The 26,070-nt window shown below is 42.2% G+C and overlaps 2 protein-coding genes across 5 annotated transcripts in view; one reads left to right on the top strand and one right to left on the bottom strand.

The window, feature by feature from the left end:
- Nucleotides 1-2,792, bottom strand: part of CATSPERE (catsper channel auxiliary subunit epsilon) — a 196,099-nt gene extending 193,307 nt beyond the window's left edge. The window contains exons 1-3 of one of the 4 annotated variants that reach the window (XR_008424703.1): nt 2,394-2,486; nt 1,379-1,477; nt 1,140-1,188 (exon numbers count right to left, since the gene is read on the bottom strand). Coding sequence is in view for 3 of the 4 variants with exons in the window: in XM_053909407.1 (XP_053765382.1) it covers nt 2,394-2,792 (399 nt within the window). In the remaining variant the exon portion in view is untranslated. Of the gene's footprint in view, nt 1-1,139; nt 1,189-1,378; nt 1,478-2,393 lie in introns of all 4 variants that reach the window. The other 3 variants (XM_019422611.2, XM_053909406.1, XM_053909407.1) reach the window with 3 other exon arrangements.
- A 1,517-nt stretch (nt 2,793-4,309) lies between these two features.
- The window catches only part of ADSS2 (adenylosuccinate synthase 2), a 36,488-nt gene continuing 14,727 nt past the window's right edge, over nt 4,310-26,070 (top strand). Inside the window, exons 1-5 of the mRNA XM_053909405.1 lie at nt 4,310-4,617; nt 16,849-16,951; nt 17,747-17,815; nt 19,492-19,542; nt 25,840-25,906. Of these exons, the coding sequence (XP_053765380.1) occupies nt 4,435-4,617; nt 16,849-16,951; nt 17,747-17,815; nt 19,492-19,542; nt 25,840-25,906 (473 nt within the window). The 5' untranslated portion in view covers nt 4,310-4,434. The remainder of the gene's footprint in view (nt 4,618-16,848; nt 16,952-17,746; nt 17,816-19,491; nt 19,543-25,839; nt 25,907-26,070) is intronic.

Genomic DNA, 26,070 nt, shown 5'->3' with positions numbered 1-26,070 from the left:
TAAAATATCCGTGGACAAAGTTAATGGTTAGATGAGTAGATGAGAGACAAGAAAATGATTAAAACTTAAACTTTTTTTTACGCAGGCTTCACTCCCAGTGCAAAGTCCAACGTGGGGCTGGAACTCACAACTCTGAGATCAAGACCCGAGCTGAGGTCAATAATTGGACACTTAACTGACTGAGTCACCCAGATGCCCTGATAACTGAAACATTTAAAACCAATATTCAAGTAATATAGAGAGTGGAATGTATACAGCACTCTGTAAATCAACAAGAAAAGGGCATAAACTTAAATGGAAAATGGGCAAAAGGTTATGACCAGGCAATTCAGAAGAGAAGCTTGTGTAAATGTGGTAAGAGATGCTCAAAATCACAAGCCGTCAGAGAACTGAAAACAGCAACAGTGATATTAGCATATACTAATGATGTTGGTAAAAAATAGAAACTTCAATAATACCAGACTTTGGTGGAGATGTGCACTAGGTGAGAGTGGAAATTGTGATTGCCATTTAAGAACAATCTTGCAGAATTTAGTTAAATTGTCTGCTTTCCCTGTGTCCCTGCAACCATAACTGAAAAATTATTGCGCAGACCCATAAAAGGACATGTAGAAGGATATTCTTCACAGTGTTGTTTGTGGTGATAGAAAGCCATGTGTCCATCATTAGGGGGATAGATAAATAAAATAAAACACACGCTAGTAAGCAGGCAGCATTCAGAAGAAATTAAGGCAAAGTATTGGATAAAAAAAGTAATATAGAGAATGAAATCTACAGCTTTGGTGACCATACATCTCCGTTTATCTAGGCAGTTCCAATTCATACCTGCTGTCCCAGCAAAAATATTAATAGCACTATCTTTCACTGTCAATAGTTTAGACAATATATTGTATGGCCATCTTATCTGTGAATACTAAATAAAAAAAAACACTCAAAACCACATTATTTGTTTTTGCTACATACATATTTAAGGACATTCATTGGGAAGGGGATTTATATTAGGATGACAAATGAGACAACGGAAATAAAATAAAAATAAATGAATGACACCACACTATACAACTAATATAAAACACTGCTCTTTGCTCTAAGGTAAAAAATGATTCTTGACTATAGTTTGAAAAAAATTAAACACTTACAGTACTTCTGGTACTAAAAATGAGGTAGCTTGGGCTGTTACTGGAATACCTGTGGAGGAAAAGGTCAAATATAAATATTAAAACTAATTTCTCCTCCAAATAAGAGGGATTGTATAGCAAACCCTTAAGTTGGCATAAGTGCAGAGGGAAGTTTTGTATATGACAGAGGCAATATTCAATAAATGTAATTGGAAAACGGAACTGGACTCATAAGGAGAAAGAAATGATTGCAGCCCTACCTTAGATCATTAAAGGAAACCAACTCCATCGGGATACGAAATGTCAAAAACAAAATGTTAATGCTCTTAGTAGAAAATGTAGGTACATATCTGTTAGACCTTGAGCAAAGGAAGAATTCGTTCAATAAGACATCTACCCTGAATTTTGCCTGGAACTTTGTCTGCACTAATTATCTCAATGAATTTAGTATTCTCGTCCGTTATGAATGTAGACTAGGGGGTGTCAAACCATGCCTTACAGGTCCAATTCCACCTGTTTGTTTTTAAAATAGAGATTCATTGGCGCACAGCCACATTTCCTGGTTCGCTATTGTAAGGGTGTGCATGAATCCCTAAGATGGCAAGTTGACTGCATCATCTGTAAAGCCCAAATATTTACTACCTGGTCCTTTCCAGAAAAGTTTGGTGACCTCTGGGGTACAACATAAAGTTTATACAACACCTAGAATTCACAGGCAATCCTTAATAATATCCCCTATCCTTATTTATTGATCCATTGTTTGCCAGGCCTATGCTGGGAGCTAAATATATCTTTGCATTCAAGCCTCACCACAACCCCGTGAGGCAGGTTTCATCTTCTTCACCTTATAGAGGAAAAAATGGAAGCTCACAAAGCGCCAGAAACCATCAACCACCTAGTCATCCTAGGGAAGTGCCCTTGCTCCCTGCCTCCACTCCCCGGTGGTGGCGACTTCTGGGTTCTCGTTTGCTCCGCTCGTCTCTGGCGGAACGAGAGAGCGGCAGGAGGAAACGAGTGTACGGATTCGCGGGGGCTCAGCTGTCCACCCGACAGCCACGCGAAGTCACCAAGACCCTGGAGTAGCAGAGCCCTAGCGCTGCCCCTCACTCCCGCCCCATTCATGGAAAACTGGCGGAAGGGGGCGGCGGGGCGCCGGTGCTGGGGGCCGGCAGCTGGGGCTCGGGGCGCTGGTCCGCAGGGGCGGGTGGGCCAGGACGCCAGGGCGCGGGGGCGCGCCCTGCCGGGTGTCCCAGGGCGCCTTGGGCGTCTCTCTACCTCCACAGGGCCGAGCCGCAGCAGCTCAGCCACGACAGCAACACCGCCACTCCCTGGGCCGACATGGCGCCGGGATGGCGTCCGCCCAACGGCCCGGGCCACGCCCACCCTGCCCCCGCGCGCTCCCCGGGGGTGCCGGCGGACCCGCCGAGGAGGTGCCCGGGGCCCGGCGCCGCAGGGCGGGGTCGAGCCCCACCCGCGAGGGCCAGCGCGCAGTGCGCATGCGTGCCAGCGCGCCGCTACCTGCGCTATCCCTGAGCTTGGCAGTTGGTTGGAGGAGGAAACGTAAAACCAGACGGGAGGAAGGGCAGAAACCGTGCTTTTTGGGAGTGAAAGAGCAAAACCACTCCGGAAAATCCCAGTTGACGGAACGAGGGTGAAGCTTTTAAGTTCCTGCATCCTTTAGCCCAAGTCTTCGTTGTGACTGTACATAAATATTGCAATAGCGAATACATATCTGGCAGTGCTTTCCAGGATCCAGCACTCTAGAAGTGGTTTTTAAGTTCAACAGAAATGAACAGTAACGGGGACTTATTGAGAACCTACTTTAGGCCCAAAGCCACCTCGTGCACTTGAGTACAAGGAAATATGACAGCTTTCTGGTTTACAAAGGGGTTTGTAATCTTGTGGTAAAGCTAAGATAAACACAATTTTCAGTTTTCTAATTTATGTTTATTTGTTAGACCAAATAATCTGAATCCTTGAGTGCTGCAACTACCTTTACTCCTCCTTACGTCCTCAGTGCCCAGTACCATCATGGTTTGTAGTACGTCCTCAAGGTTTACCGACAAGGAATCATTGAATAAAACCAGTATGATACTAAAATACGTTCTAGGGACCATTAGAGAACGTGATTGTGTGTATACGATATATATGTAGTAGACATTGCACTTAATGTTTACATGAGGCTCTATTCGCACTTTTTCCCGAAGCAACTTTATATCAGAATTAGCTGTCATAGTTAATTTGTGTTGCAGTTGGAAGAGGATTAGATCAGCAGGTGATACAGTTTACTCCAGCAGAAGCTAGGCGCGATTCAAACACTAAAGAGTGGAATGTACAAAAAGGGCCTGGGCTCTGGGCTCTCTCGGTGCCAATTCAGCCCGCACTACAGCAAGTTAACTTTTAAATCCTATAAAATAAGGGTAAGAGAGTATTACTTCCCTTACGTGGTTGTGGAATTTAAAAGAGCTAAGTGCATCACAATATTTGGCACAAACTATACATCAGTATTCTCCTCTTCTCTGAGCCTCTGTTACTAGTGTGTAAAATGAGAAGGGTTGGAACTTTACTTGATCTCTAGACTTTCAGTTCTAATGTCCTCCATTGCTCTGCTTTTGAGTTTGCCCTCTTTGATCCCTGCCCCATCTCTCTTACTTCCAGGCCTTTAGTTTCCAGTTCCAAATCTACACATTTCAATTCCATCCCATTTGTATTTTGGAATTCCACCCTTTGAATTTCGCACACGCTATCTCGTCGCTGAATAAAGACAAGTCATTAAAAAACAATTTGAGGACGAACGCTTGCAGACGGCAGAACACCATGGCCCCAGAAAACGTCGCCTCCGCCCAGAGCGTTGCATGCCGGGAGTTGTAGTCCGACGCTCGAGCACGCACCTCCGCGCCTCTCCAGTTTGAAAAGCGGGACCAGGGCGGATGGGCGGGGCGATGAGGCGAAGCGCGCTCGAGGCCCCGCCCCCGCCACCTTCCGCTCGCGGGCTCCCCCTGGGGTGGCGCGCCAGGCTGCGGAAGGGGCGTGGCCTCAGTCCCGGGTGGCGGCGGTTGCCGCCACCGGGGCCTCTTCCTGCGGGCGGTGCTGCGGCGGCCGGCCTGCGCGGGGCAGTCATGGTCGCCCCTTGAGTGGGCTGTGGCGGGGAGCGGGGCGGGGCCTGGCTGGAGAGGGGCGGCCCGGCGGGGGCGGGGGCGGGGCCGGCCTCTGGCTCCTTCTTCCTCCGCATGTGGCTGGCGGCCGCAGAGCAGTTCGGTTCGCGCACTCCTCGCCGCCCGCGCCTCCTTCGGGCTCTCCTCGCGTCACCGGAGCCATGGCGTTCGCCGAGACCAACCCGGCGGCATCCTCCCTGCCCAACGGCGATTGCGGCCGCCCCGGGGCGCGGCCCGGCGGGAACCGGGTGACGGTGGTGCTGGGCGCGCAGTGGGGCGACGAAGGCAAAGGCAAGGTGGTGGATCTGCTGGCGCAGGACGCCGACATCGTGTGCCGCTGCCAGGTGAGGCGACCGGGCTCTGACGCGAAGCCGGGCCCGAGAGCGCGGGCGCGGAACCCGGATCCGTCGTCCAAAAGGAGGTGTCACCTTGAGGTTGTCTCCTGCTCGGAGCTGCGGCGACGTGGAGAAATGGCGGGAGGTCAGAGACCCCTGACCCGAGGGGTTGGGGTGGCTCTGGAGGAAAACGAGGGTTGACGGGGAGTCTTTGGGAGACGCGCGATGCCTCGGGAGCTGCAGTTTTGGGTGTGGGGGGCAGTGCCCAGCCCCGGGTCTGGGGCCGGGGTGGGGACGGGATACGGTCCGAGTTTGAGACGCTCCCGCCCGAGGGAGGCCTGCTCCCGACTCCGGGCGGAGACCCCGCGCGGCTGCAGCACGCTCCCTCCCCTTAACCCACCCACCCAGTCGAGGGAGACCGATGGAAGGCGGGGGGGGGGGGGGGGGGGGGGAAGCGGAATGGATTGTTCCGAAGCGCCCGAAAAGCCGCTCGCCACTCCCCCACCTGCAGGCCCCCAGTGTGCAGACCTTTGCCTCCTCCCGTCCACTTTGTTGACACGAGAACCCAGCCTCCGGGCTTTGCACAGTTAACGGCCCCGGGTTTTGACTCCGTACCCCGTGTATTCATGTTGAGGGTAGATTATTGTTACTTGTTGGTCCCAGATGAAAGAATCCTAGCTCCTCTACGAGTGAGGCAAATAATGCGCGGATGTCAAATGTGGTATTTAGAAATATTTACATTGTTACGCTCACACGCTCACACGGAAAGTGAACTTTCGGGAAATGGAACGGTAATGTACTTCCTACCCGGAGACACGTGGTTTTCAGTGTAAGCTTTCTTCTGATTTGTCGGTTGCTTTGAAGCAGCCTCTAGGCTACGCCTTTGTGAAGGCTCTTAGATAACTATTACCAGTTTCAAAATTCGAAGTGGTTGAGCAATAACCACTTTCAAAACAAATTGCGATGTATTTGAAATGAACTGCTGTTTACCTCGCAAGAAGGTGGGTCTCTTCCTCGTGAACATGGCACAGTATGATGATGCCATGCTGTGTATGTTGTAACAAGTTAGTAGGCCCACTCGATTGAAAGCGTTCTACCTGAATGCCATTTGAACAAGCAGAAACAAAGTAATCACAAGTACAGAAAAAGCTAAATGCAGATATTCTGATTTGTCGTGGGGTTTTGTTTTGTTTTGTTTTGGTTTGGTTTTTTGCATGCAGAAACTCACCCTGCCCATTCCTTAGCCAAGGTAGTCATGGCCTCTTAGTATTACCACTTAGCACCACCACCACCTCTCCCCACCTTCAGATCTCTCTTCCTCGGGCCCTCTGGCGACCCACTTACCTTACTTACTTACTTACTTACTGCCTTACTCCTAAGCGTGTTTCCATGCAAGTCCTGCCCCACATCGCCTTAGGAGCTGCTCCAAAAGCCAGCTTTCACCTTGCTTTTGTCTTAAAATCAGATCTGGCCATGCTACAGGGAAAGAAGAATGAGAATACCTAACTCTTGCTGGGTAGAAAGGGAGAGAGGCTGGGCCTCTTTGTCCCCTTCCCTGTCATTCCTGCCATCTTCCTTACCCAAAAATAGTAATGCTTAGGCTGAGTAACATTATGGGTTGTCAGAAGGTTTGGAGAATGTAACATTGAAGAGCATTTATTCTAAAAGATCCTCGATTTTAGTATTTCCTTGAAAAATAGTAGAATGAATTTGTATACAAAAGAAGGTGTTTCTGTGTTGTTGTGAATGTCCTCTTGACGAAGGTCATGGACCAATCTCATCTGATGCCCTTGGAAAGCCTAGAGAGAAGTGATTGAAAAGGAGCCAAGTTTGGCTTAAGACTGTTAGCTGAAGACAGAGGAGGAACATTTGTGCAGACCTGTTACGCAGACGTTCGCCACCTGTAAACTTTTGACTGACTGCAATCCTTATATAATTCTAAAATCTTCATATTCTAGTGCCTTTTAAGAGCTCATCGTTGGAAGGACTCTTACTAGTTTTGTTACTGAAAGTAGTTACGTAATGAATAGATTTAAGCATCTCTCTTGTGATTCACCTTGGTAACTTTATATTATTTGGTCAGCCCTAGTAAGCTGACTCCTACTTACTGAGATTCTCCTGGCTTATAAAACTGAAGAATATGGAATGTTGAAATTCTCAGTGTATATAGAGCGCTGGGAAAAGTCAACGTTGGAAAGACATTTGTAGCTTGAAATGCCTTGTTTGGTGATTTAAGTTTTGTGTATTACTGGAAATCTATACTTTGTTAGAACTTGGTACAGTTTTTATTGATCATATTCATGCCATAAACTCAGCTTGTGTACGGATTGTTTCTCTAGAAGTGGTATACAGATGATGTGTTCATGGTTTAACAATGGAATCATAAAGGAATTTTTTCCAATTTAAAGTAAAGTTTTTGAAAGAAAAACTGACCTTGCACTTAACTATGTTAAATATATCAAATGCCTTATTGGAAAGAGTAGATGCAACGCTAGTGGCATTTTCATCAACACCCTTAAGGCCTATATTGCAGATTCAAGATTTATACAGAATTATTTACAATTTGGTAAATTCTCTAGATCCATAAATCGGTATGTAGGGCTTAACATCAAAGAACAACCACTCCTGATATCTTAATTTTAAATTGATGTCTTTTAAGGAAAAGCCGTAAGTGTAGGACCAACTCCAGGTGTATTTTATTTATCCAACAATCACCGAATGAGTATCTACAGGGGATAAAGGGGGAACCACTTAGCCCCAGAGTTAAGAAGCTGAAAAAGGCAGGGATTGTGCCCACAAGGAGCTTACAGTCCTTGGGACAACTGCTACATAAGCAGGTATTGCCAGGTAGGGATTGGAGAAGGATACTGGTAGGGGTTTTTCAAAGAGTTAAAGTATGGGTGGGTGTAGGTCGGCCCCTTTCTGGCAGCATAAAAGTTGCTTTGTTAGGAAGTCTCTCGCTGTCACCACCCCCCCCCCCCCATCCTCCAGAGTAAACTGTTATACTTTATTTTATTTTGTTGAGTAGAAACTACAGAGGTTTTAACAGTTACCGTTTCTACCACTTGTTAAGCAGGTTTATTTATTGTTCTAGAAAGTCAGCAAGGTGGTCTTGGTTAACCATGAAGTTGCCTGGGATCCGGAATAGTTAGGACAGTACTCTCTCTGTGTTTTTTTTCCCTTCAGGGTTTTAAAGTTAACATAAAGAAAAATGTTAACTAAAATTAATTATAAAGGCAAAGTGTATCCTGTCACTTGCTTTATATAAAAGCTTGCCATGAAAATAAATACAATGAAGAAAATGTTAATTTGTAGCTAGATGCTGACATTCGCAGAAGGCTCTGAAACCACCTATTAGTAAGTTAAAAAAAAAAAAAAAAGTATAGCAGACCTAACAGCAGCAAACTGAGTCTTTGTCGTTGGAATGATTAGAAAAATTGAGAGATAATTTAAAAGGGATAACTAAAGTGTTTTTTAATGCCTTGACTAAAATTACCTCCCAAACCACTTCCCACAATTTTGAAGGTGGTAAAGAATTAGCATTAGTAAACTGTTTTTCCAGATTCATAATAATCGCTATTTCTGTGTCCCCTGTCAACACTTTTTATAAAGTTCATAGACTTTCCCAAGTACAGAGATGTATACCAATGTGTGGTATACTTGGTTAAATCTTGCTTTCTTGGATTACTGTGTTTTCCCTGCCAGAATATAAATTTTCTCAAAACGAGGATTTATGCTTTTTTTGTTGTTGTTTTTTTCCATAGCACCAAGTACTCTGCGAGACAGAGAGGAAGTAAATCCTCAACAAATATTTATTAGGTGTCTGGATCACGTCTAGAAATTTCTTTGAGACCGGTAGCTTAACCCTTTCCTGTAAATTATTTTAACATCTCCCTGGACAAGTTAATTGACTGATGGCATGAGTTTAAGGTGGAATCCCCAGCATTCGTTGGATTAACATTTGTTACTTAGTATTTTAACTAGTACTTTTATATTGTACCGTTATGTTCAGAGGCTTTAATGGTTTATATTAAAGTCTTATGTCTTGTGTGTTTGAAGAGATAACTGATGTTTGTAATTTTTTGTGTGTATTTCCTCAGCATATTTCGCTTGAATGCCGTGTCATTCTAGTAAAATAGTTTTTGTCTGCTGAGGGCAGTAGATCTGAAAATTTAGTTAATGAGGATATCTCAAGTTGTTTACTGTTTAAGCCTATTCTGTTGATATAAATATAGATAATATATAATGATATTATATATAATAGTACAGTAGGATATAACATGTAATTTGTTAATGTATAATCTCTATTTTTGAGGCATAAATTTTTAAATCATGAGATCATCTCAGTGACGTCTGATCAATATTATTTTATTTCTTTAATTTTGGTGGGAATGGGTGAGTGAGTTGGGTAATTTCAAGTTATCTCTAGGACAAACTGTTGCCCAGAACAAATGTAGAGTGAAATGGTAAATTGACATATAGTTACTGGCTTACTATAACCGGACCCAAATTTAGCAGTATTATCTTTTGGGCCCCATGTCAGATTTTGACACTAAAGATCAGTATGGATAAGCTACTCACCAATAAGTAGAGATTGGTGACTGTCAGAATACTTTTACCAGTGGAAAAGAGGACTTTGAGGTATTCAGTGTTGGCTGTGGGCACCGTTGAGAACCGTCAACAGTAGTCCCTTCCCAAGGCGACTCTGGCTCCAACGTGGGATGGTTCTTTGCATTGAACCAACTTTTAATTCTGTGTAGTTCAGATTATTTAGAATTCTTCCTTGAAAAGTGGGATTTTTGTCTATATCAAGCCTTCTTTTTATTCATGAGAAATTTTTTTTTGACTTGAAACGTGCCGTATACTTCCAGTGCATTTTTAAGAAAGTGTCTTTATAAATGTAATGATTGGGTGAACTTTTCTCAAGCGTTTACAAAAGCTGCATCACACATCATTGGTTTATGCAGTTTTTGGCTGCGTGTCTGATCTTTCCATCCATGACCCTGGTTTAGTAAGTGTGTGTATTAGAGCTTGGTGTCTAGAGTCTACACGCAGCTTGATTGGGAACCTAAGGTCCTCCCGAGCTTTTCATCATGTGTGTGACATTTATCTGCACGAAACTGGAAGGTAACCATAATAACGTAAGGTAGAGAGAGTATCTTAAGCCTTTAAAAGACAACTGAGCAGTGTATATGTTTTCTCTTCCTATCTAGTGTGTCTGGTTACTGCTGAATAGTTCAGTTGGTCGACTTACTGCTAGTCACTTAACCTGTTCTATTTTGAAATCATAAGCCAATTGCAATTAGATGAACGTCTTCATAAAAGACTAGTCATCCTTGTTTATGATGACTTTCTTGCTGTGGGTTGACAAGTGTTTTAGTTTTGGTGTAAGGAGAAGTGTTTCGTGTGGAAAGACAGGCACAGGTCTGATGTTCTCCCGAGAAACCAGCCCAGGTCATCAGCATGGTCTCAAAAGCCTGTTAGGTTTCTAAGATGCTTGAAGACTCGAGGCAAGACATAGGAACCCTTCTCTGCTTGCTGGGATGGTTTGGAGGCGCGGGGTGTGAGGCGTCGCTGTCCTCTCCTGTGATCCAGGGCAGTACCTGTCGTGGACGGGTGTTCACTCTGAGCTCTGTGGTCAGAGCACGGTGTTCGTGTACTCGGGGCAGAAAGGACAAAGACGCACAGACCGTGTGTCAGAGGCCTCGGTGGCCTGAGAAAGGCCTCCAGGCTTGCGCACAAAAGTGTCAGCCCTGGACTCTCGGGCGCCTGCTGTTGCTGCAGACGCCATTGTTTCGGGTTTGCAACACGGCGGGGGGGGGGGGGGGGGGGGGGGGCCTTTACTGTCTTCACCTCCGCGGTCACAGCAGGAACTCGGTTAGGGGAGTGATTTGGGAAAGAGGTAAGACCCAATAGCGAGCTGAGTTGGGAATTAGGGGTCGCTTTTTTTTCTTCTTTTCTTTTTTTGGAGTCGCTTTTGCAGACTAATGTCGTTTCATTTCATTCCCTTCCAGACTTTTTTTTTAATGTTTGTTTACTTTTGAGAGAGACAGAGCGTGAGTGGGGGAGGGAGGGAGAGAGAGAGAGAGAGAGAGAGACAGAATGCGAAGCAGGCCCCAGGCTCCGAGGTATCAGCACAGAGCCTGACGTGGGGCTCGAACCCACAAACCGTGAGATCCTGACCTGAGCTGAAGTCGAACTTAACTGACTGGGCCACCCAGGTGCCCCCAAAACCTTTTCTTTTAAATCTCCCCTGGACCTTTGGAGCTTCTTAATTGGAAACTTGCACATACCACCGTTTCCTGATCCAAGCTTTTATTCTAGGGTTGGGCTTGACGGCTCCGGCGGAAGGAAAATTGTCTCCTTTCTTAGGCTTCAAACCCCAATTAGGAAGTGTATAACTGAGAACAGTTACAAAATAACTAAATACTGTTATACCATCCCTGTAGTGCTTCCGAGTTTTGTTCTTGACAGCATAAATACTAACATTTGGAAGTTAATCATTTTTTATTGTCGGTTTATCACCAGTGCAAGATAGGAACTTTAGAGAGCCAGCTGTATGCATACTATATTGCAATTAGTTCCTGCGGTGAATCATTTGGAGTCTGTTGTTTGCTAGCAATGGAGGGAGGCTGTCTTAGGCAAAATGGGGATTTGTTTGAAGCAAGGACGGGTTGGCCAGTCCTCAGGGTGGCCTCGGGTAAAGGCAGCTCCTGGGAGCTCAGCAGCCCGAACTGGCAACCTTTTTTTTAAAGGAGGCTCCCTTAGGTTACAGGTGTCACTGAGCTACTGCCTTTCTCGCTACTCAAAATCCAATTCCCAAGAGGGGAGGATCTTGATTGGCTCAGGCTTGGTCGGATCAGGTTTCCCAGTCTGGGTCAATTAATGATTTGCAAAGTAAGGAGTTTGGGGGGAGAGGGAAAAGAAGAGGGACAAAACATAAAGAAGGTGTAGCTGACGGAGAGTTAATTTTATATAGGAAAATGCGCAATGAAGAAATACTGGCTCTGGGTTATTCTTATTTGTGAATTGTTTGGTAACAGTATCAAATATACTGTAGAGCCGCTGTTTTTCTAGAGGGAAGAATGTTTGGAATTAAATGGGTTTTTATTGGGGCACCTGGGTGGCTCAGTCAGTTAAGCATCCGACTTCCGCTCAGGTCATGATCTCACGTCTTGATCTCAAAGTTCCTGGGTTTGAGTCCCGCCTCGGGCTCTGTGCTGACAGCATAGAGCCTACTTGGGATCCTCTGTCTCCCTCTCTCTCTCTGCCCCTCCCCCGCTCTCTCTCAAAAATAAATAAACGTTTGAAAAAATTGGTTTTGATTAACTATAATTAAAACAGTGAAAATGGCCTATCTTAGGAATGGTTTATAAAACTTAAAGCGTATGTCAGAAACTTTGATCTTTAGGTTTGAGAACATAGCATTTTAGCTCTGCTTTTGCCTCCATCATAATGTTTGAGAGACATTTTATTCTTGGTCATTAAGCAGCATATTTAATATTTTATTTATATTTAATCTTAAAGCAAGAATAACAGTCGAAGAGAATCAGTAAAATAAATACCAAATTAGGGGATGTTTTGTGACTGGTGAGACCTGATTGGATTTTCTTTCATAGGTTTATTTTTTTACTTCAATACAGTGAATTTGCATTTATGCTTGTTTTTATTTAGTTTGTTTTAACTTTTTAATGTTTGTTTATTTCTGAGAGAGACAGAGACAGAATGCGAGCAGGTTAGGGGCAGAGAGGGAGGGAGACACAGGATCTGAAGCGGGCTCCAGGCTCCGAGCTGTCAGCACAGAGCCCGACGCGGGGCTCGAACTCAAGAGCTGTGCGGTCATGACCTGAGCCGAAGTCAGATGCTCAACTGACTGAGCCACCCAGGTGCCCCTGAATTTGCATTTATTCTTGATATTCAGTATAGGAAAAACCATCATTTAAGGCATTATAAACTTAGGTTTTTTCTCAAAGCAACTTGCCACATAATATGCAGTTACTTTGGGTTCACACGGATTTCTTGTTTCTTGGGGTTTTAAAGGGTAAATTTCAGAATTTAAAATGTTTAAAAAATTAAGGCATCTGAGAATTGTTAAAAAATATTTTCTCTCTTGGTATCATTGATCTCGAAAACAACATTAATTGCTAGTCCACAGCTCTTTTGATTGTATGACAATTAAACACATTCTGTGTTTTTAGTTAAGTGATATAAAACATGCAGCTTTGATAGTTAACAGTCACTAGGACCTACATGTGTCCTACATGAGTGACTAGGACCATGTGTTACGGGAATTTAACAAAACAGCAAGAGATAGTTACTTGTAACTATTAATATGAATATATGATCAGTACGTTATCGGGAGGGGGGATAATTTATCAAGTTTGTTTTGCAGAAATTTCGCGTTGGGAAGAGAGTAGTACATCTCCGTTAAAAGTAGACGATATTTCTCTCTGATCGTTTATATAGTGCTCTCTGGCCTCCCCAGTGCTCCTTATGAGAATTATTAAACATGATTAAATATATATATGTCCTCGTTACTTGCTCTGGCACGCTCGCGGAACTGCCCCTGTGACCGGCAGTGTGATCACAGATGTAGAAGCCTGTGGTTCAGACTCTGCCCCCCTAATTCACTGGAGGGTGTGGGGGGAGGGTGTGGTGTGGTTAGGAGTGGTGCAAATATCGAAACCGTGTTTTGCTGCTTGCTAGTGTACTGACCTCTCCTTGGACCGGTGTAGTCTGTGTTTGGAGACCATTGCCTGAGCTCCCAAGGGGACTTTTGTATATTGCACACCATCTATGAATATTTGAGGTTAGCAGCCAAATAGACACTTCAGATTTGAAGCTGCCTCTGTCGCATTTTGTAAAACATGACAGTTTACGAAAGCTTATCTCCTGTATAGATCACCTTGTCAGGAAGCTCCTTATGAGTAACTCCCCCTCAATTCACCTTAGGAATCTTTTCTGCAGAGTTGTGTGTTTGAGATTAGAAGCCGTCCTACCCCAGTTCCCCCGGGGCACTAATGACCAGATACGCTAATAAGCAAGCTTACATTTTCTCCCCTAGCTCCTTAATAGAATGAATAAGCTAGGGTTATTCTGGGCATGTTTCACCATATTTTCTTGCTCAACCAAGTAGAATTTAAATGAGATTGAAATCCTGAGATTTCAATGAGAAATCTTCCATGAGATAGGAAGCCTGAATATAGGACATTGGTTATTGAAAGGGCTGATTAATGTTTGAGTGCGCTCAGCTGTTCACTAAAGTGTGATTTTCAAGCCTTTTGCAGCTGAACTTTTCCAGCCTGAACCACCACCTGTAAACTTGGAAGAACTTAACAAATTAAACCGTCTCATCCCCCTAGCGTCATCTCTCACAACCCATAACAAACAATCCGCTTTATTACGGTTGCTGCCACCATCACTGCCTGTCTTGGTAAAACATTATCTAAGAAAGTAGGGTTTGGTTACACAATAAGAACATTATTGGGCACCGCCGAGTTAGTAATTGTTTCACCAAATGATTATATTAGGGTACCTATAAAAGTAGTTTTATGTAAATTAGGAGACTGACTTTAGAGGTCTACTCCAAAAATTGTGGCGTGGTTTTTTATCTTAGGCAAATGGTGGATTAAAAAAATAAACTGATTTTGCTGAAGTAATAGTGCTTTACTAGTTTTTTTTGTCATGAAGTCACTAGTACTTTATAACAGTTGAGGACAAATTTCTTAGATTTAGTGATTTATAACAATTTAGAATTAATAACAAATGAGCATCTTCATAGGATCTCTTCGTAGGATCTCCAGAAATTTGAATGAGCTTTATACTCCGGAAAGATTTTTGCTGAAAGTTTGGGGGAGGTCTGCTAAATCGTAAAAAGTCGCGATAAAAAAAGCTAATATTTGCATGAGGGATCGATCTGTGAAAGAAAAGCTATAAACACCAAGTAAGAATTGTCCTGTGAGTTATTTTTCTTTTAGGGTTCTATCAGAATTGGTAATAAACTTGCACAAGTGTGAAGTCATAATAAAGTATGCACCAGGAAGTGCTGCTGTGACGTTGTCTCTAAGGACCACAGATTGGAAACAACCCGGATGCCTCTCTTGTGGGAAATAAATTCTGTATGGGACCGTGTAAAAAGCTGTACGGTAGGGCCATGAAAAGAATGAGGTGGTTCAGTTCACAAGGTGTGGAACGCGTGCTCAGATTTGCTAAGTAAAAGCAGGCTGCCCGGGAGTATACAGCTCCCGCCGTTTGGATGTGTGCAATAAAACAGGATGCAGATACCTGTTGGCTTTGGCAAATTACCTCCAGAAGTTACACCAAAACCTGGTGGTGACTGGTGGGGTGAGGACTATGAGGAAGACTTCACCCCCTACTGTGCATCCTTCAGAGCCTTTTCTCACATGCAGATGTTTCTTATTAAAACATAAAAAGTAGGGAAATACTGCCAGGTTCCCTCGGTGTATCGAGTGAGGGAAGTGCTGCTAATCACTCCTGCTTCTGTCCTCCTGTGACCTGCCGCCCACCTGTTGCCTTCCAGACCTCACTGTCCGGTCTTTTTTTGTTTTGTTTTAAACATACCTGACATAGACATGTACTAGTCTTAAAGCAGGCAGTTCTTTGCTTTGTATTTGTGGAGAACAGTATAAATAGGCATTTATTTATTTATTTATTTATTTATTTATTTATGCAAGACCAATCTTCTGGCAGGTTTTGTGAGTTCGTGATTGGTGATGATTTGGTAAAAAGTAAATAACCTTCATTTTGTCAAAAACAGCCTTGGGATAAAGTTAAACTAGTCATTCTCAGGACGCATAGTGTATTGATATTTTTTTTAGTGTCCAACAAGGATGCTGTTAAATTTTCTATTTGTTGCAAATATATTCCTGGTTTGTTTACTTTAAGCTTTTTGTTAATATTATGTAGAAGTTTAAATATCAGTTGATTTGTGTGGGGTTTTTCTTTTTAATGTTTTTTAAGCTTAGAAATTAGAAAAATTAGGGCGCCTGGGTGACTCAGTCCGTTATGAAGCGTCCGACTCTTGATTTCAGCTCAGTCATGTTCCCTCGGTTTGTGACTTCAAGCCCCAGGTCAGGCTCTGTGCTGAGGGTGTGGAGTGGGCTTGAGATTCTCTGTGCCATCCTCTCTCTCTGTCTTTCAAGATAAATAAACTCAAAAAAAAAATTAGAAAAATTATGTGGTCACTTAATAATCAGTCTCCTGTGAACCTAATCTGACCTCAGGTTTTGCTTTGTGTTGACTATTCTAGGCATCAGCTTCACAGAGTGGAAGTTTCACTATGGGGTTATAATATGTTTCTCAACTTTAGAGGTTCCTTGACCCAGTGTATTACTTTATCCAGAGATGAGCGGATTCAGGGATTGGTACTAAACACCCACAAGACTGACTTACACATTTAAGAATTGGAGTCTCAGGATAGCCAGTATTGGAAGGAGTTACTTGGAGATTTCCTAGTTGATAGATAAGTCCCTGCAAGAATACACATTTCAGGTCTCAGAGCTGCTTGACGTGCTTTTAGTACCGTGGGAATTACATGAATGTTTATGTCAAGTTAGGGTCGACATAACTGGATCGATTACTCTTTTAATCTAGGGATTTTTCTGTGTTTGGATGAAATATCACGGATAATTAATTAGATTGCTGCATGTCCTCTAGAATGCCCAAGCCAGAATAACTAATTGTTCCCTGTACTTCTTCTCTCATAATTTTTTCTCTTTTTAAGAGGGGAGATGTCTTTCTACCTTCTAGAAACCTGAATTTATTAGTTTTCTAGATCCCGTCAGGAAAAACCAGGGTGCTGTGGTGGGGGGAAGAAGAGGGTATAGTCAAACTATTATAAACCCTCTAAAGAATAAGTGTTTGTGGGGCGCTTCGGTGGCCCAGTCGGCTGAGCGTCCAACTTCGGCTCAGGTCACGATCTCGCGGCTCCCGAGTTCAAGCCCCTGTGCTGACAGCTGGAGCCTGGAACCTGCTTCGGATTCTGTGTCTCCCTGTCTCTCTGCCCCTCCCCTGCTCATGCTCTGTCTCTCTCTCTCTCTGTCTCAAAAATAAATAAAACATTAAAAAAAATAAAAATAAGTATTTGTGGCGAATACATACTTGGGTTTTCTTCAGTTATATTGACATTTTAGAAGAAATTACTAGTTCACTTTAGAAGGGAGATGTGTTATTTGTCATATTTATTGTCTGGGTCAATTTTCCCCTGTCTTATATTTTCAGGGAGGAAATAATGCTGGCCATACAGTTGTTGTAGATTCTGTGGAATATGATTTTCATCTTTTACCCAGTGGAATAATTAATCCCAATGTTACTGCATTCATTGGTGAGTGTATAAACTGAACCGTTTGGGTTTTTTTTCCCTCAATTGATAATGGTGTTCATTTTTCGTTATCCAAGCTGATTTCATCTCTCACTGCTCAAATAATCACTGATCCCTTATTAATCTTGACCTTGGTACCTTCTGGAATATACCTAACTCTGGCTATTTTACAACTCTGTCTTTTAGCACTAATACTTTTTGGAATAACTTGCATTTAACTGTGGCCATTGGCAATCTTAAATTTATAAAGTAGTATTAGATCATCAAATCAGCTTTCCAAACACTGATGCACAGTAAGAAATATAGGAGGTGTTTCACGGATTGATGCTGAACCCTTATAATGTGATGCGATCTAAAGTTTTTTGGCCTAGTTTTTTATCTTTAAAAATGCTAATCACAACCCGCTAAATTGATTTTATGGCCACTAATAGGGTGTGATTCCCCAATTTTAAAGGCATTGATTTAGCATCATTGTAACCTGGTTCAGTTTGCCTAGACCGACCTAACTAGGTTCTTTCAGAATAAGTTTCACTTTGTTTCAAAGAAATTTCAAATTATTTTGAATGTAACTTTAGTGTTTTATATTCTATGTGTATTTACATTACTCTACTGTTAAAAACTTGGAATCATTTCTGTGGTAACTCCCTGAGAAATCAGATATTCTGTTTATTAAGTCCTTCATATATCTGCTATTCTAGATGAGAATTATCATAGATGTCTGTATTTTAATATCATTATATCTGTATTATAAGTATAAATATTTAAGGTTGGTCTTTTTTTTTTTTTGCTTTCCTTTAGGAAATGGTGTGGTAATTCATCTACCTGGATTATTTGAGGAAGCAGAGAAAAATGTCCAAAAAGGAAAAGGTATGAAAGCCTGACTGCTTTGCCTGGTAACTGGTTTGTTTATTGTAAAGTTTGTTGAAAAATCTCACACCAGACAAAACATTTTGTCTTATGCTTTAAATTTTTTTTTTAATGTTTATTTATTTTTGAGAGAGACAGAGCATGAGTGGGGCAGAGACAGAGGGAGACACAGAATCTGAAGCAGGCTCCAGGCTCTGAGCAGAGCCTGACGCGGGGCTTGAACTCACGGATGGTGAGATCATGACCTGAGCCGAAGTCGGATGCTTACCAACCGAGCCACCCAGGCTCCCTTGTCTTATACTTTAAAATTGCAGGTTGTTGTAGGACAAATGTTTTCAATGTCGGTTACATTTTATTCAGTATGATCAGTATTGTAAACAGAAGACAAACAGAATAAGGTAATTGTGTAAGACCTGATTTCTTGACACCCAGGTCATCCATAGAGTTTCTCTTCAGGCTCCTGGAATCACTGTCTGTTCGCTGGTGGAGAAACCCCAGAGATTCATCATCCCCACCTCCCAAACCAAACGTTAGCTTGTGGGAGTCAGGAAACCAGTGAGGTCCCCTTTGCACACAAGTCAGTCAGTGTTGTTCCCATGGGTTGTATAACCCTGGGATAAAAACAGGGTTGTTTCTGTCCCTCCCTCCACATGAGGGAGATGCTCTTTCTATGACATGATTCACTCCCATCTCCTTAAGAACAATTTTTTTAAAGCCTTAATTTCCTGCCTTTGCTAATCTCTTTGGGATTTGTGGAAGTCTGTTTACATTCAGTTTGGCTGCCTTGCTGGGCTTTGAGGGCCACTTGGCAACACAAATAATAAATACGCAGTTGAGGAAAAGCACTGTTTGCCCTTAGCCTGGCTCGTTGGAAATACTCAATTCGATTTCGTTGTTCAAGTTTAAAAGTAGCAATCCAACCTCAAGTGTTCCTGACAGTTCGATGTGATGTCACAGAATCCTGGCTGCCTGCGGCTCTCATCCCTCTTTGCTTCCCTGCATTTTTACCTACGTGGTGCTGTCTCCTTTTAAATTCTTTAATGTTTTAAAAATTTTTAAACGTTTATTTATTTTTGAGAAAGACAGAGCACGAGCAGGGGAGGAGCAGAGAGAGAGGGAGACACAGAATCCGAAGCAGGCTCCAGGATCCGAGCTGTTGGTACAGAGCCTGATACAGGGCTGAACTCACAAGCCATGAGATCATGACCTGAGCTGAAGTCAGACGCTTGACGGACTGAGCCACCCAGGCACCTCTAATCCCACTTTTTATAATTGTCTTTTGGGAAAGGGTGCCATTCCCCAAATTAACTCCCTTTTCTTAAAATTCTTCTCCTGCTCTGCAGCAAATTCCCCCTCCCCTGCCTCTAACAAAAATGACATTTTCCCACCATTTGCTTTTGGATTCTTAGAAGTATTTTATGTGGCTCCGGCTGGCTTGAGTTTGAAGCGTTTTAGAGTTAAACATTTAAAAAGATAGAATTTGTGCATGAGTGTATATATAATGAATGACCGGTCAGAACATTCCTGTTAAATATGTATCCCGTACAGAAGACAAGATGTGTTAGTGATTACTTCCGTGAAAAACACTTTGAAACATTGTATCCCTAAAGAAATTAAGGTTTAAAAATTATACAAAGTGTTCAGTTAACCGTATCTTTTTTTCTCCTTCCCTCTAGGTCTGGAAGGCTGGGAAAAAAGGCTCATCATATCTGACAGAGCTCACATTGGTAAGGGGCATAACATGCATTTTTTTATAACTGCCTTATTCTCAAAGTTATCACTAACTTCTGAGGAATTAGCTAAACTAATGAATAACATAAGCAGCATTTCATGAGAAACATCTCTAATCCTGTTATAGAATAAAGCATATTAGGGACACCTGGCTGGCTCAGTTGGTGAAGCATCTGAGTCTTGATCTCAGCTCAGGTGCTGATCTCAGGGTGGGGAGTTCTGGCCCCGCGTTGGGCTCTGTGCTGGGCATGAAGCCTACTTAAAAAAAAATAAAATAAAAGATATAATAAACCATATCAAATATGAAGAGCATTTATTTGCACATTAGTACTCATGTAAAAAGCAGGTCTTCTATCTGGAAAAAATCTTGAGAGTGACTCTTTGTGTCTAAAATGTACCCATGTGGCTTTTTCAGTGGTTCAGACTTTATTCAGTGTAGCCTCCTTGTCCGTTGTTAGAACAAACTGGATTCTCAAATTGACTTCAAGCAGCACCAAGAAGTTTGAAGTTTGTCTCCTTGTTCCTGTCCTACCTTTGAAGGGATAGAATTGTTAATTATCAGTCACATGGTTTTGAGACATTAACCAGGAAAGAGAGAGAACTGACCGATGCAAGCTCTTAAGTTGCATTTAAAAAAAAACTTTTTTCTTATGTTTTTTATATTTGGGAGAGAGGCAGAGAGCGAGTAGGGGAGGGGCAGAGAGACAGAGACAGAATCTGAAGCAGGCTCCAGACTCCGAGCTGTCAGCACAGAGCCTGACGTGGGGGGCTCACGACCTGAGCCAAAGGCAGACACTTAGCCTCTGAACCACCCAGGCACCCCTTAAGTTGTATTTAAATACAAAGGTCTCCTGAGACAAGAGCTGCTCTAGTTTTAGCCTTGACCTCCATTTAAGAGCAGCCCCATCAAGTTTCTTAAGTATCAGCTAAGTAGCAGTGCCTCCAAATTACCAGCAGAGGCTGAAGCCTATGGCTAAACCTCAGTAATCCATTCAAATAATTTCTCTGAAGTGAACTGTGCTGGACTGACATACTCTGGGGGTTTAATCTGCTCACTTCTAGCTTCTTTTCAAGCTTAGTAGATCATCGACGTAGACCTTTCTTTTCTAACGTAAGCATTTAAAGCTGCGTATGAGTCTCATACTACTTTAGCTACATTCCACAAATACTGACATTTTGTACATTTATTTCCATTCATTTGAAAATGCTTTTTGGTGATTTCTTTTTGACCCACGAGTTATTGAGAAATGCGTTTACATTTGTAAATATTGGATGCTTTTTCTGATTTCCCTTATTTATTCCTGACTTTGTTATAGACAGAGAACATACTCTGTGTGTGATCTCATTCGTTTTCAATTTGTCGAGACTTGTGTTATGGCCTGGCATAGGGCCTCTTTTGGTTAGTGTTCGACATGCACTAAGAATATGTGTTCTGTTGAGAGTGGGGTGTCCCTTAAGTGTCAGTTAAAGGCTGTTCACGTCTTCTGTGTCCTCGCTGGTATTCTGTCTCCTTGCTGTCACTTAGAGGCACGCTGAAACCTCCAGCAGTAACTGGATTCGTCTGTCTTTTCACGTCTTGTCAGTTTCTGCTTTGTGTGCTTTGGGTGGTGTGTCTATTTAAACTTCTGTTTTTGGCGGATTAACTTTGATCGTGATGAGATGTCCTCATGTGTGTTGGTATACACAGGAATGTGCCGCGGTAATATTCTTTACTCTTAAGAACCAGCACACCTTTCTTAAGATCAGCGTTTGCAGGAGGTATCTTTTTCAATCTCACCATCCTTAGCTTATCCATATCTATATTTGCAGGGCATTTATTATACACAAAATATAGTTGGTCTTGCTTTTTATTCATTGTGACAGTGTCCCCTTTAACTGGAGTGTTTAGATCATTTATTTCTAAATATAGTTAATTAACATTATGGCTGAATTTATATCTGCTTTTTGTTTTCTATTCCTGCCATTGTCTTTTTTCCTCCTTTTCCTGATTTCTTTTAGATTTAGTATTTTAAATATTATCTGCACCATTTATTGATTGATTAATTATACCTCCTGTTTTGTGAATTTTGGTAGTTCTGGGATTTATAATATGCATCTTTAAAATTTTTTTTAATGTTTTTATTTATTTTTGAGAGGGGGGAGGGGCAGAGAGAGAGGGAGACACAGAATGTGAAGCAGACGCCAGGCTCTGAGCTGTCAGCACAGAGCCTGATGCGGGGCTTGAACTCACGAGCGGTGAGATCATGACCTGAGCTGAAGTTGGATGCTTAACCAACTGAGCCACCCAGGTGCCCCTATAATATGCATCTTTAATCATCTACCTTAACATGATACAATATTTAACCCAAGATTTTTACAAGCAATGTTTCTTTTTTTTTTTTTTAATTTTTTTTTTTTTAACGTTTATTTACTTTTGAGACAGAGAGCATGAATGGGGGAGGGTCAGAGAGAGAGAGGGAGACACAGAATCTGAAACAGGCTCCAGGCTCTGAGCTGTCAGCACAGAGCCTGACGCAGGGCTCGAACTCATGAACCGCGAGATCATGACCTGAGCTGAAGTCGGACGCTTAACCAACTGAGCCACCCAGATGCCCTCTATACCCCTTATCCAGTCCCTTGTGTTATTACTGTCCCACATTTCATGTCTACATTGTTATAAACTCAACATTGCATTCTTAAATTTTTGCTTTAAACAGCTAATTTTCTTTTAAAGAAATTTTTAAATGAGTCCATTGTTGGCCAGTTCTTTACGTTAGCATACTTAAGCAAGCATGCAGGGAACCATTACATTATAATTGCGACCTGTCGCTTCGAAACGCCTAACAAAATTTGTAATGTAAGAGATACTTACCGATGGAAAGAGATCTGAGAAATGGCCAAGACTTTAAATTTCTTTAAACATTTGAAATCTAGGTTAGTTGGTGTCTGTCCTTTGATTCAGCAACTATCTATTGAATGGCTCCTCTGTGCAGGGGGAGTTTTGGGCACTGAGGATTCAGCAGTAGAAAAAATGGAGCGCGTGGTGTAGTAGGGCAGACAGATGACAAACAAGATAAATCTGTAACAAACGCACCGTGGCATGCAGTGATGCGGTCTGAGGAGGGGGGAGCCACCTGTCGCATCTGGCAGTTTGGAGAAGGTGGGTAGCAATCTATAGTTTCTGATGCAGTGGCTGGGGATGTGTCACTGCAAAGATGACCTTTGTGTCATCTCCTGAGTGAGTTCTAGAGACCTCCTGTGCAACACTGAGGCTGTAGATGACCATGTTCTCTTGCGACTTAACAATCTCTTAAGAGGGTAGATCTCCTAGTGAGTGGCCACAACTAATAAAACCCCCAAAACAACTTAGAAGAGCATCAAGCGACGTGGGTATTACAGATCCTGAAGCTCACATGGGCACATTAATACAGTGCGACATTAATGGTGTTAATAAAACTTAACTATAATAATAAAAGATGGTGTTATTAAAACTTATCTCCTGAAAGTGCATAATTATCTTTTATTTTAAAAATTAGACTGAGTCCCCAAGGCAGCATTTTTTGTTTTCCTTATCTAGGCTGTGGACAACGGAAGACATGTTCAAAGCAACCTCACACGAAGAGCGTTCTTTCAAAAACAGTGTTAGTGGGGGTATTAAGGCTCTGTGCCACGATGAGGCTTTATGAAAGTAATTACTCTGAGTTCACTAATAGCTCCCCGGGGCCTGGAAAAACCTAAGGAAACATTAGCTTAGTGGCAAGGTACTAAATTAATTTCTGAGAAATATGGTTTGCCTGCTTTCCATCAACCATTTATTTGTGGTTTGCAAGTTGCCACTGTAACTTATTTGGGCATAGAAAATGCAGCAGATACTTAAATGCAAAATGTTTTTTTATGCAAAAGAAATAGCTCACTCCAACGTCTCACTTTGGCAAAGTCTGAGTTTTAATGAAACAGCTTCTTAAGAACTGTTCGGGCTCCTCTAAAGTAAATAAGAATGGTTATTAGCTGTACATGGTAATAAACTAATCCCTATAGTATACAATAGCTATTATTAGAAAAAAGTAACCATTTTAACATCTCACACACAACAACAAAATGCACAAAAAGTGTACACATATTTTACCCCTTTAATCAGTGTCTACCTTGTTAAACAGAGCCTTTCTAGTGCCCGAAAAAGCTACTTTGCTACCCAAGCATGTAAAGGACTGATACACTGACAGCTGTAAGACATTGATGAAAGAAAGCAGACGCGAGTAAATGGAAAGATGCTCTGTGCTCGTGGATTGGAAGAATCGTTTTGTGAAAATGTCCGTCCTACCCAAAGCAATCTACACATTCAGTACAATCCCTATCATATTTTTCACAGAAACAGAAGAAACCGTCCTAAAACTCTTCTAGAACTACAAGAACCAGAATAGTCCAAGCATCCTGTACATACAAATATTGAATCTTTATGTTGTATGCCTGGAAGTAGTGTTCTAGGTAGTATATTTCAGTCAAACAAATAAACAAACAAAATCACTCTAATGACCTTTCCCAGTCCTTATCTACTCCGTCTCACCAAGGGAGACTGCTATTCTCTCACTATAGATTGGTTTTGTCGTCGTCGTTGTTGTTTGAAGTCGATACAGATTACACATTTAATCTGTTGCGTCTGATTTCCACTCAACAGGGTGCCCATGAGATTCATCCTTATTGTTCAATGAAGCAATATTTTATACTTTTTTCATTGCTGAATAGTATCCCATTGTATGAAAATGCCACAGTTTATCCATTTTCCCATTAATGAGGCTTTGACTCATTTCTAGTATTGAGTTACTGCAAATAATATTGCTCTGAACATTCCCATAGATACCTTTTGGTGTGCAATATGGCAGTGTAGTTTAAAAGGATGTTGTTGCTACCTGCTTCTGTGGCACGAAGACGCATAGTGATTTACAGGGTAATTTTATGTTACACAATAAAAATTTAGTCTCTGTGTTGTAATCACCTAGTGTAAGAGGTGTCAGAACTCCTGTTCCAGACCACTGGGGAAATCTGTTAACCATACAGTTGGGAAGAGGACTGCCTTGACAATTTTGTAGCGTCTCAAAAGAGGGAATTAGGGCAGAGGGGGTTGTAGGGGGTAGGGTTAATCAGAGGGTGGATTAAGGTCAAGTTTCCTCGAATTTTTCTGGTTTCAACATCTATAACTACAACAAAAGCCTTCTGATACCACCAGATCTTTTACCTAAGCCACCAATGCTTTCTAGGAAACTTAATGTCAGTCGTTCTGTGTAAAATGTAAACATTTCAACTTATTTATATGGAAGCAATAGCAATCAGGGAAAAGAAGCCATGGTTTAATGTATGAAAAATGATTAAATTGGACGCTGCAAGTGGGTGAATTTTATGGTACATAAATTATATTCCTGTCTGGCTTTTTGGAAACAAAGGAAGCCTTGGTTAAAAGTTGTAAGACAAAATTCTAGGCCTGCCTGTTCCATCAAGTAGCTATTTATTCAGTCGGTAAATATTTGAGAACTTGTAGGCACAGGAAATCAGCTGGTAAGAGACTTCCTACAGTACTGCTGGGGCGTGAGTTTGTGAGTGCACGCGCAGGCACAGGAAGAGCCACATTCAGACACAAGTGTCTGCCTTGTAGCCATCAATGTAAAAGAATGCCTGTGTGACCGAAGGGCAGAAAGGGGACCAGAGCACGGAGCCAGAAGAGAGGCCACATAAAGGAGTTTTGTCTTTTTCTTTTGAACAACAGAAAGCCATTGAGTTTTTAAAGGCAAGGGGGTGGTGACATCATATTTTGTGTCTTGGAAAGACGGCTTTGCTGCCTTAAGAATTATGAATTCGAGATAATCTGAATTTCCAAGAGTGGAAATACACTCATTAGGAAGCCACGGTTTGGGGTGAGAGATGACGGAAGTTTGGGACTGGTGAGGGAGAGTGAGATGTCAAGATAACGCAGAGATGTCTGGAGGGTAGAACTTGAAGAAAAGAGGGTGTCCTAGTAAGTGAAGCTTCATGGGATTGTAGGGTAGGCTCCAAAACTACCCTCTTACTGACCAGTTTTAAAATAATAGAGTTTGCAATTAATAGGAATGAACGATTGGGCGTGATCTTCGTATTCATGTACCTGTTGGCGTCATAACTTCACTCCCACCATTACTGACGCTTTTTAAAAGCATCCATTTGATTCGTCGTGATGAAAGTAGGCCGAAGGCATTTGTAACTTAAGTAATTTAAAATGCAGTATGTTTTGCTCCTCCCATGTGATCTCTGTTTCAACGACTGTGATTTGGTGTTTCTCTCCTCAGTATTCGATTTTCATCAAGCTGCTGATGGTATCCAGGAGCAACAGAGACAAGAACAAGCCGGGAAAAAGTATGTGTTTTTGTTTTTGGTGCAGTTTAAGCAGATCCAGACCCTTATGTTTAAATCCTAGGCCAGAGGTTTAAGAAAAATTATTAGAATATGTTTGGATTTCAGAGGAAATCGATAGGGTTGTGACAATAAACTTAGAGAAAACAGCACAAACAAAATAGTCG

This window comes from Panthera pardus, unplaced genomic scaffold (genome assembly GCF_024362965.1).
Source record: "Panthera pardus isolate Hobbes unplaced genomic scaffold, ASM2436296v1 HiC_scaffold_21, whole genome shotgun sequence".
Taxonomy (NCBI): Eukaryota; Metazoa; Chordata; class Mammalia; order Carnivora; family Felidae; genus Panthera; species Panthera pardus.
Note: the sequence above shows the minus strand (reverse complement) of the source record. Positions and strands in the feature narration are given on the sequence as shown.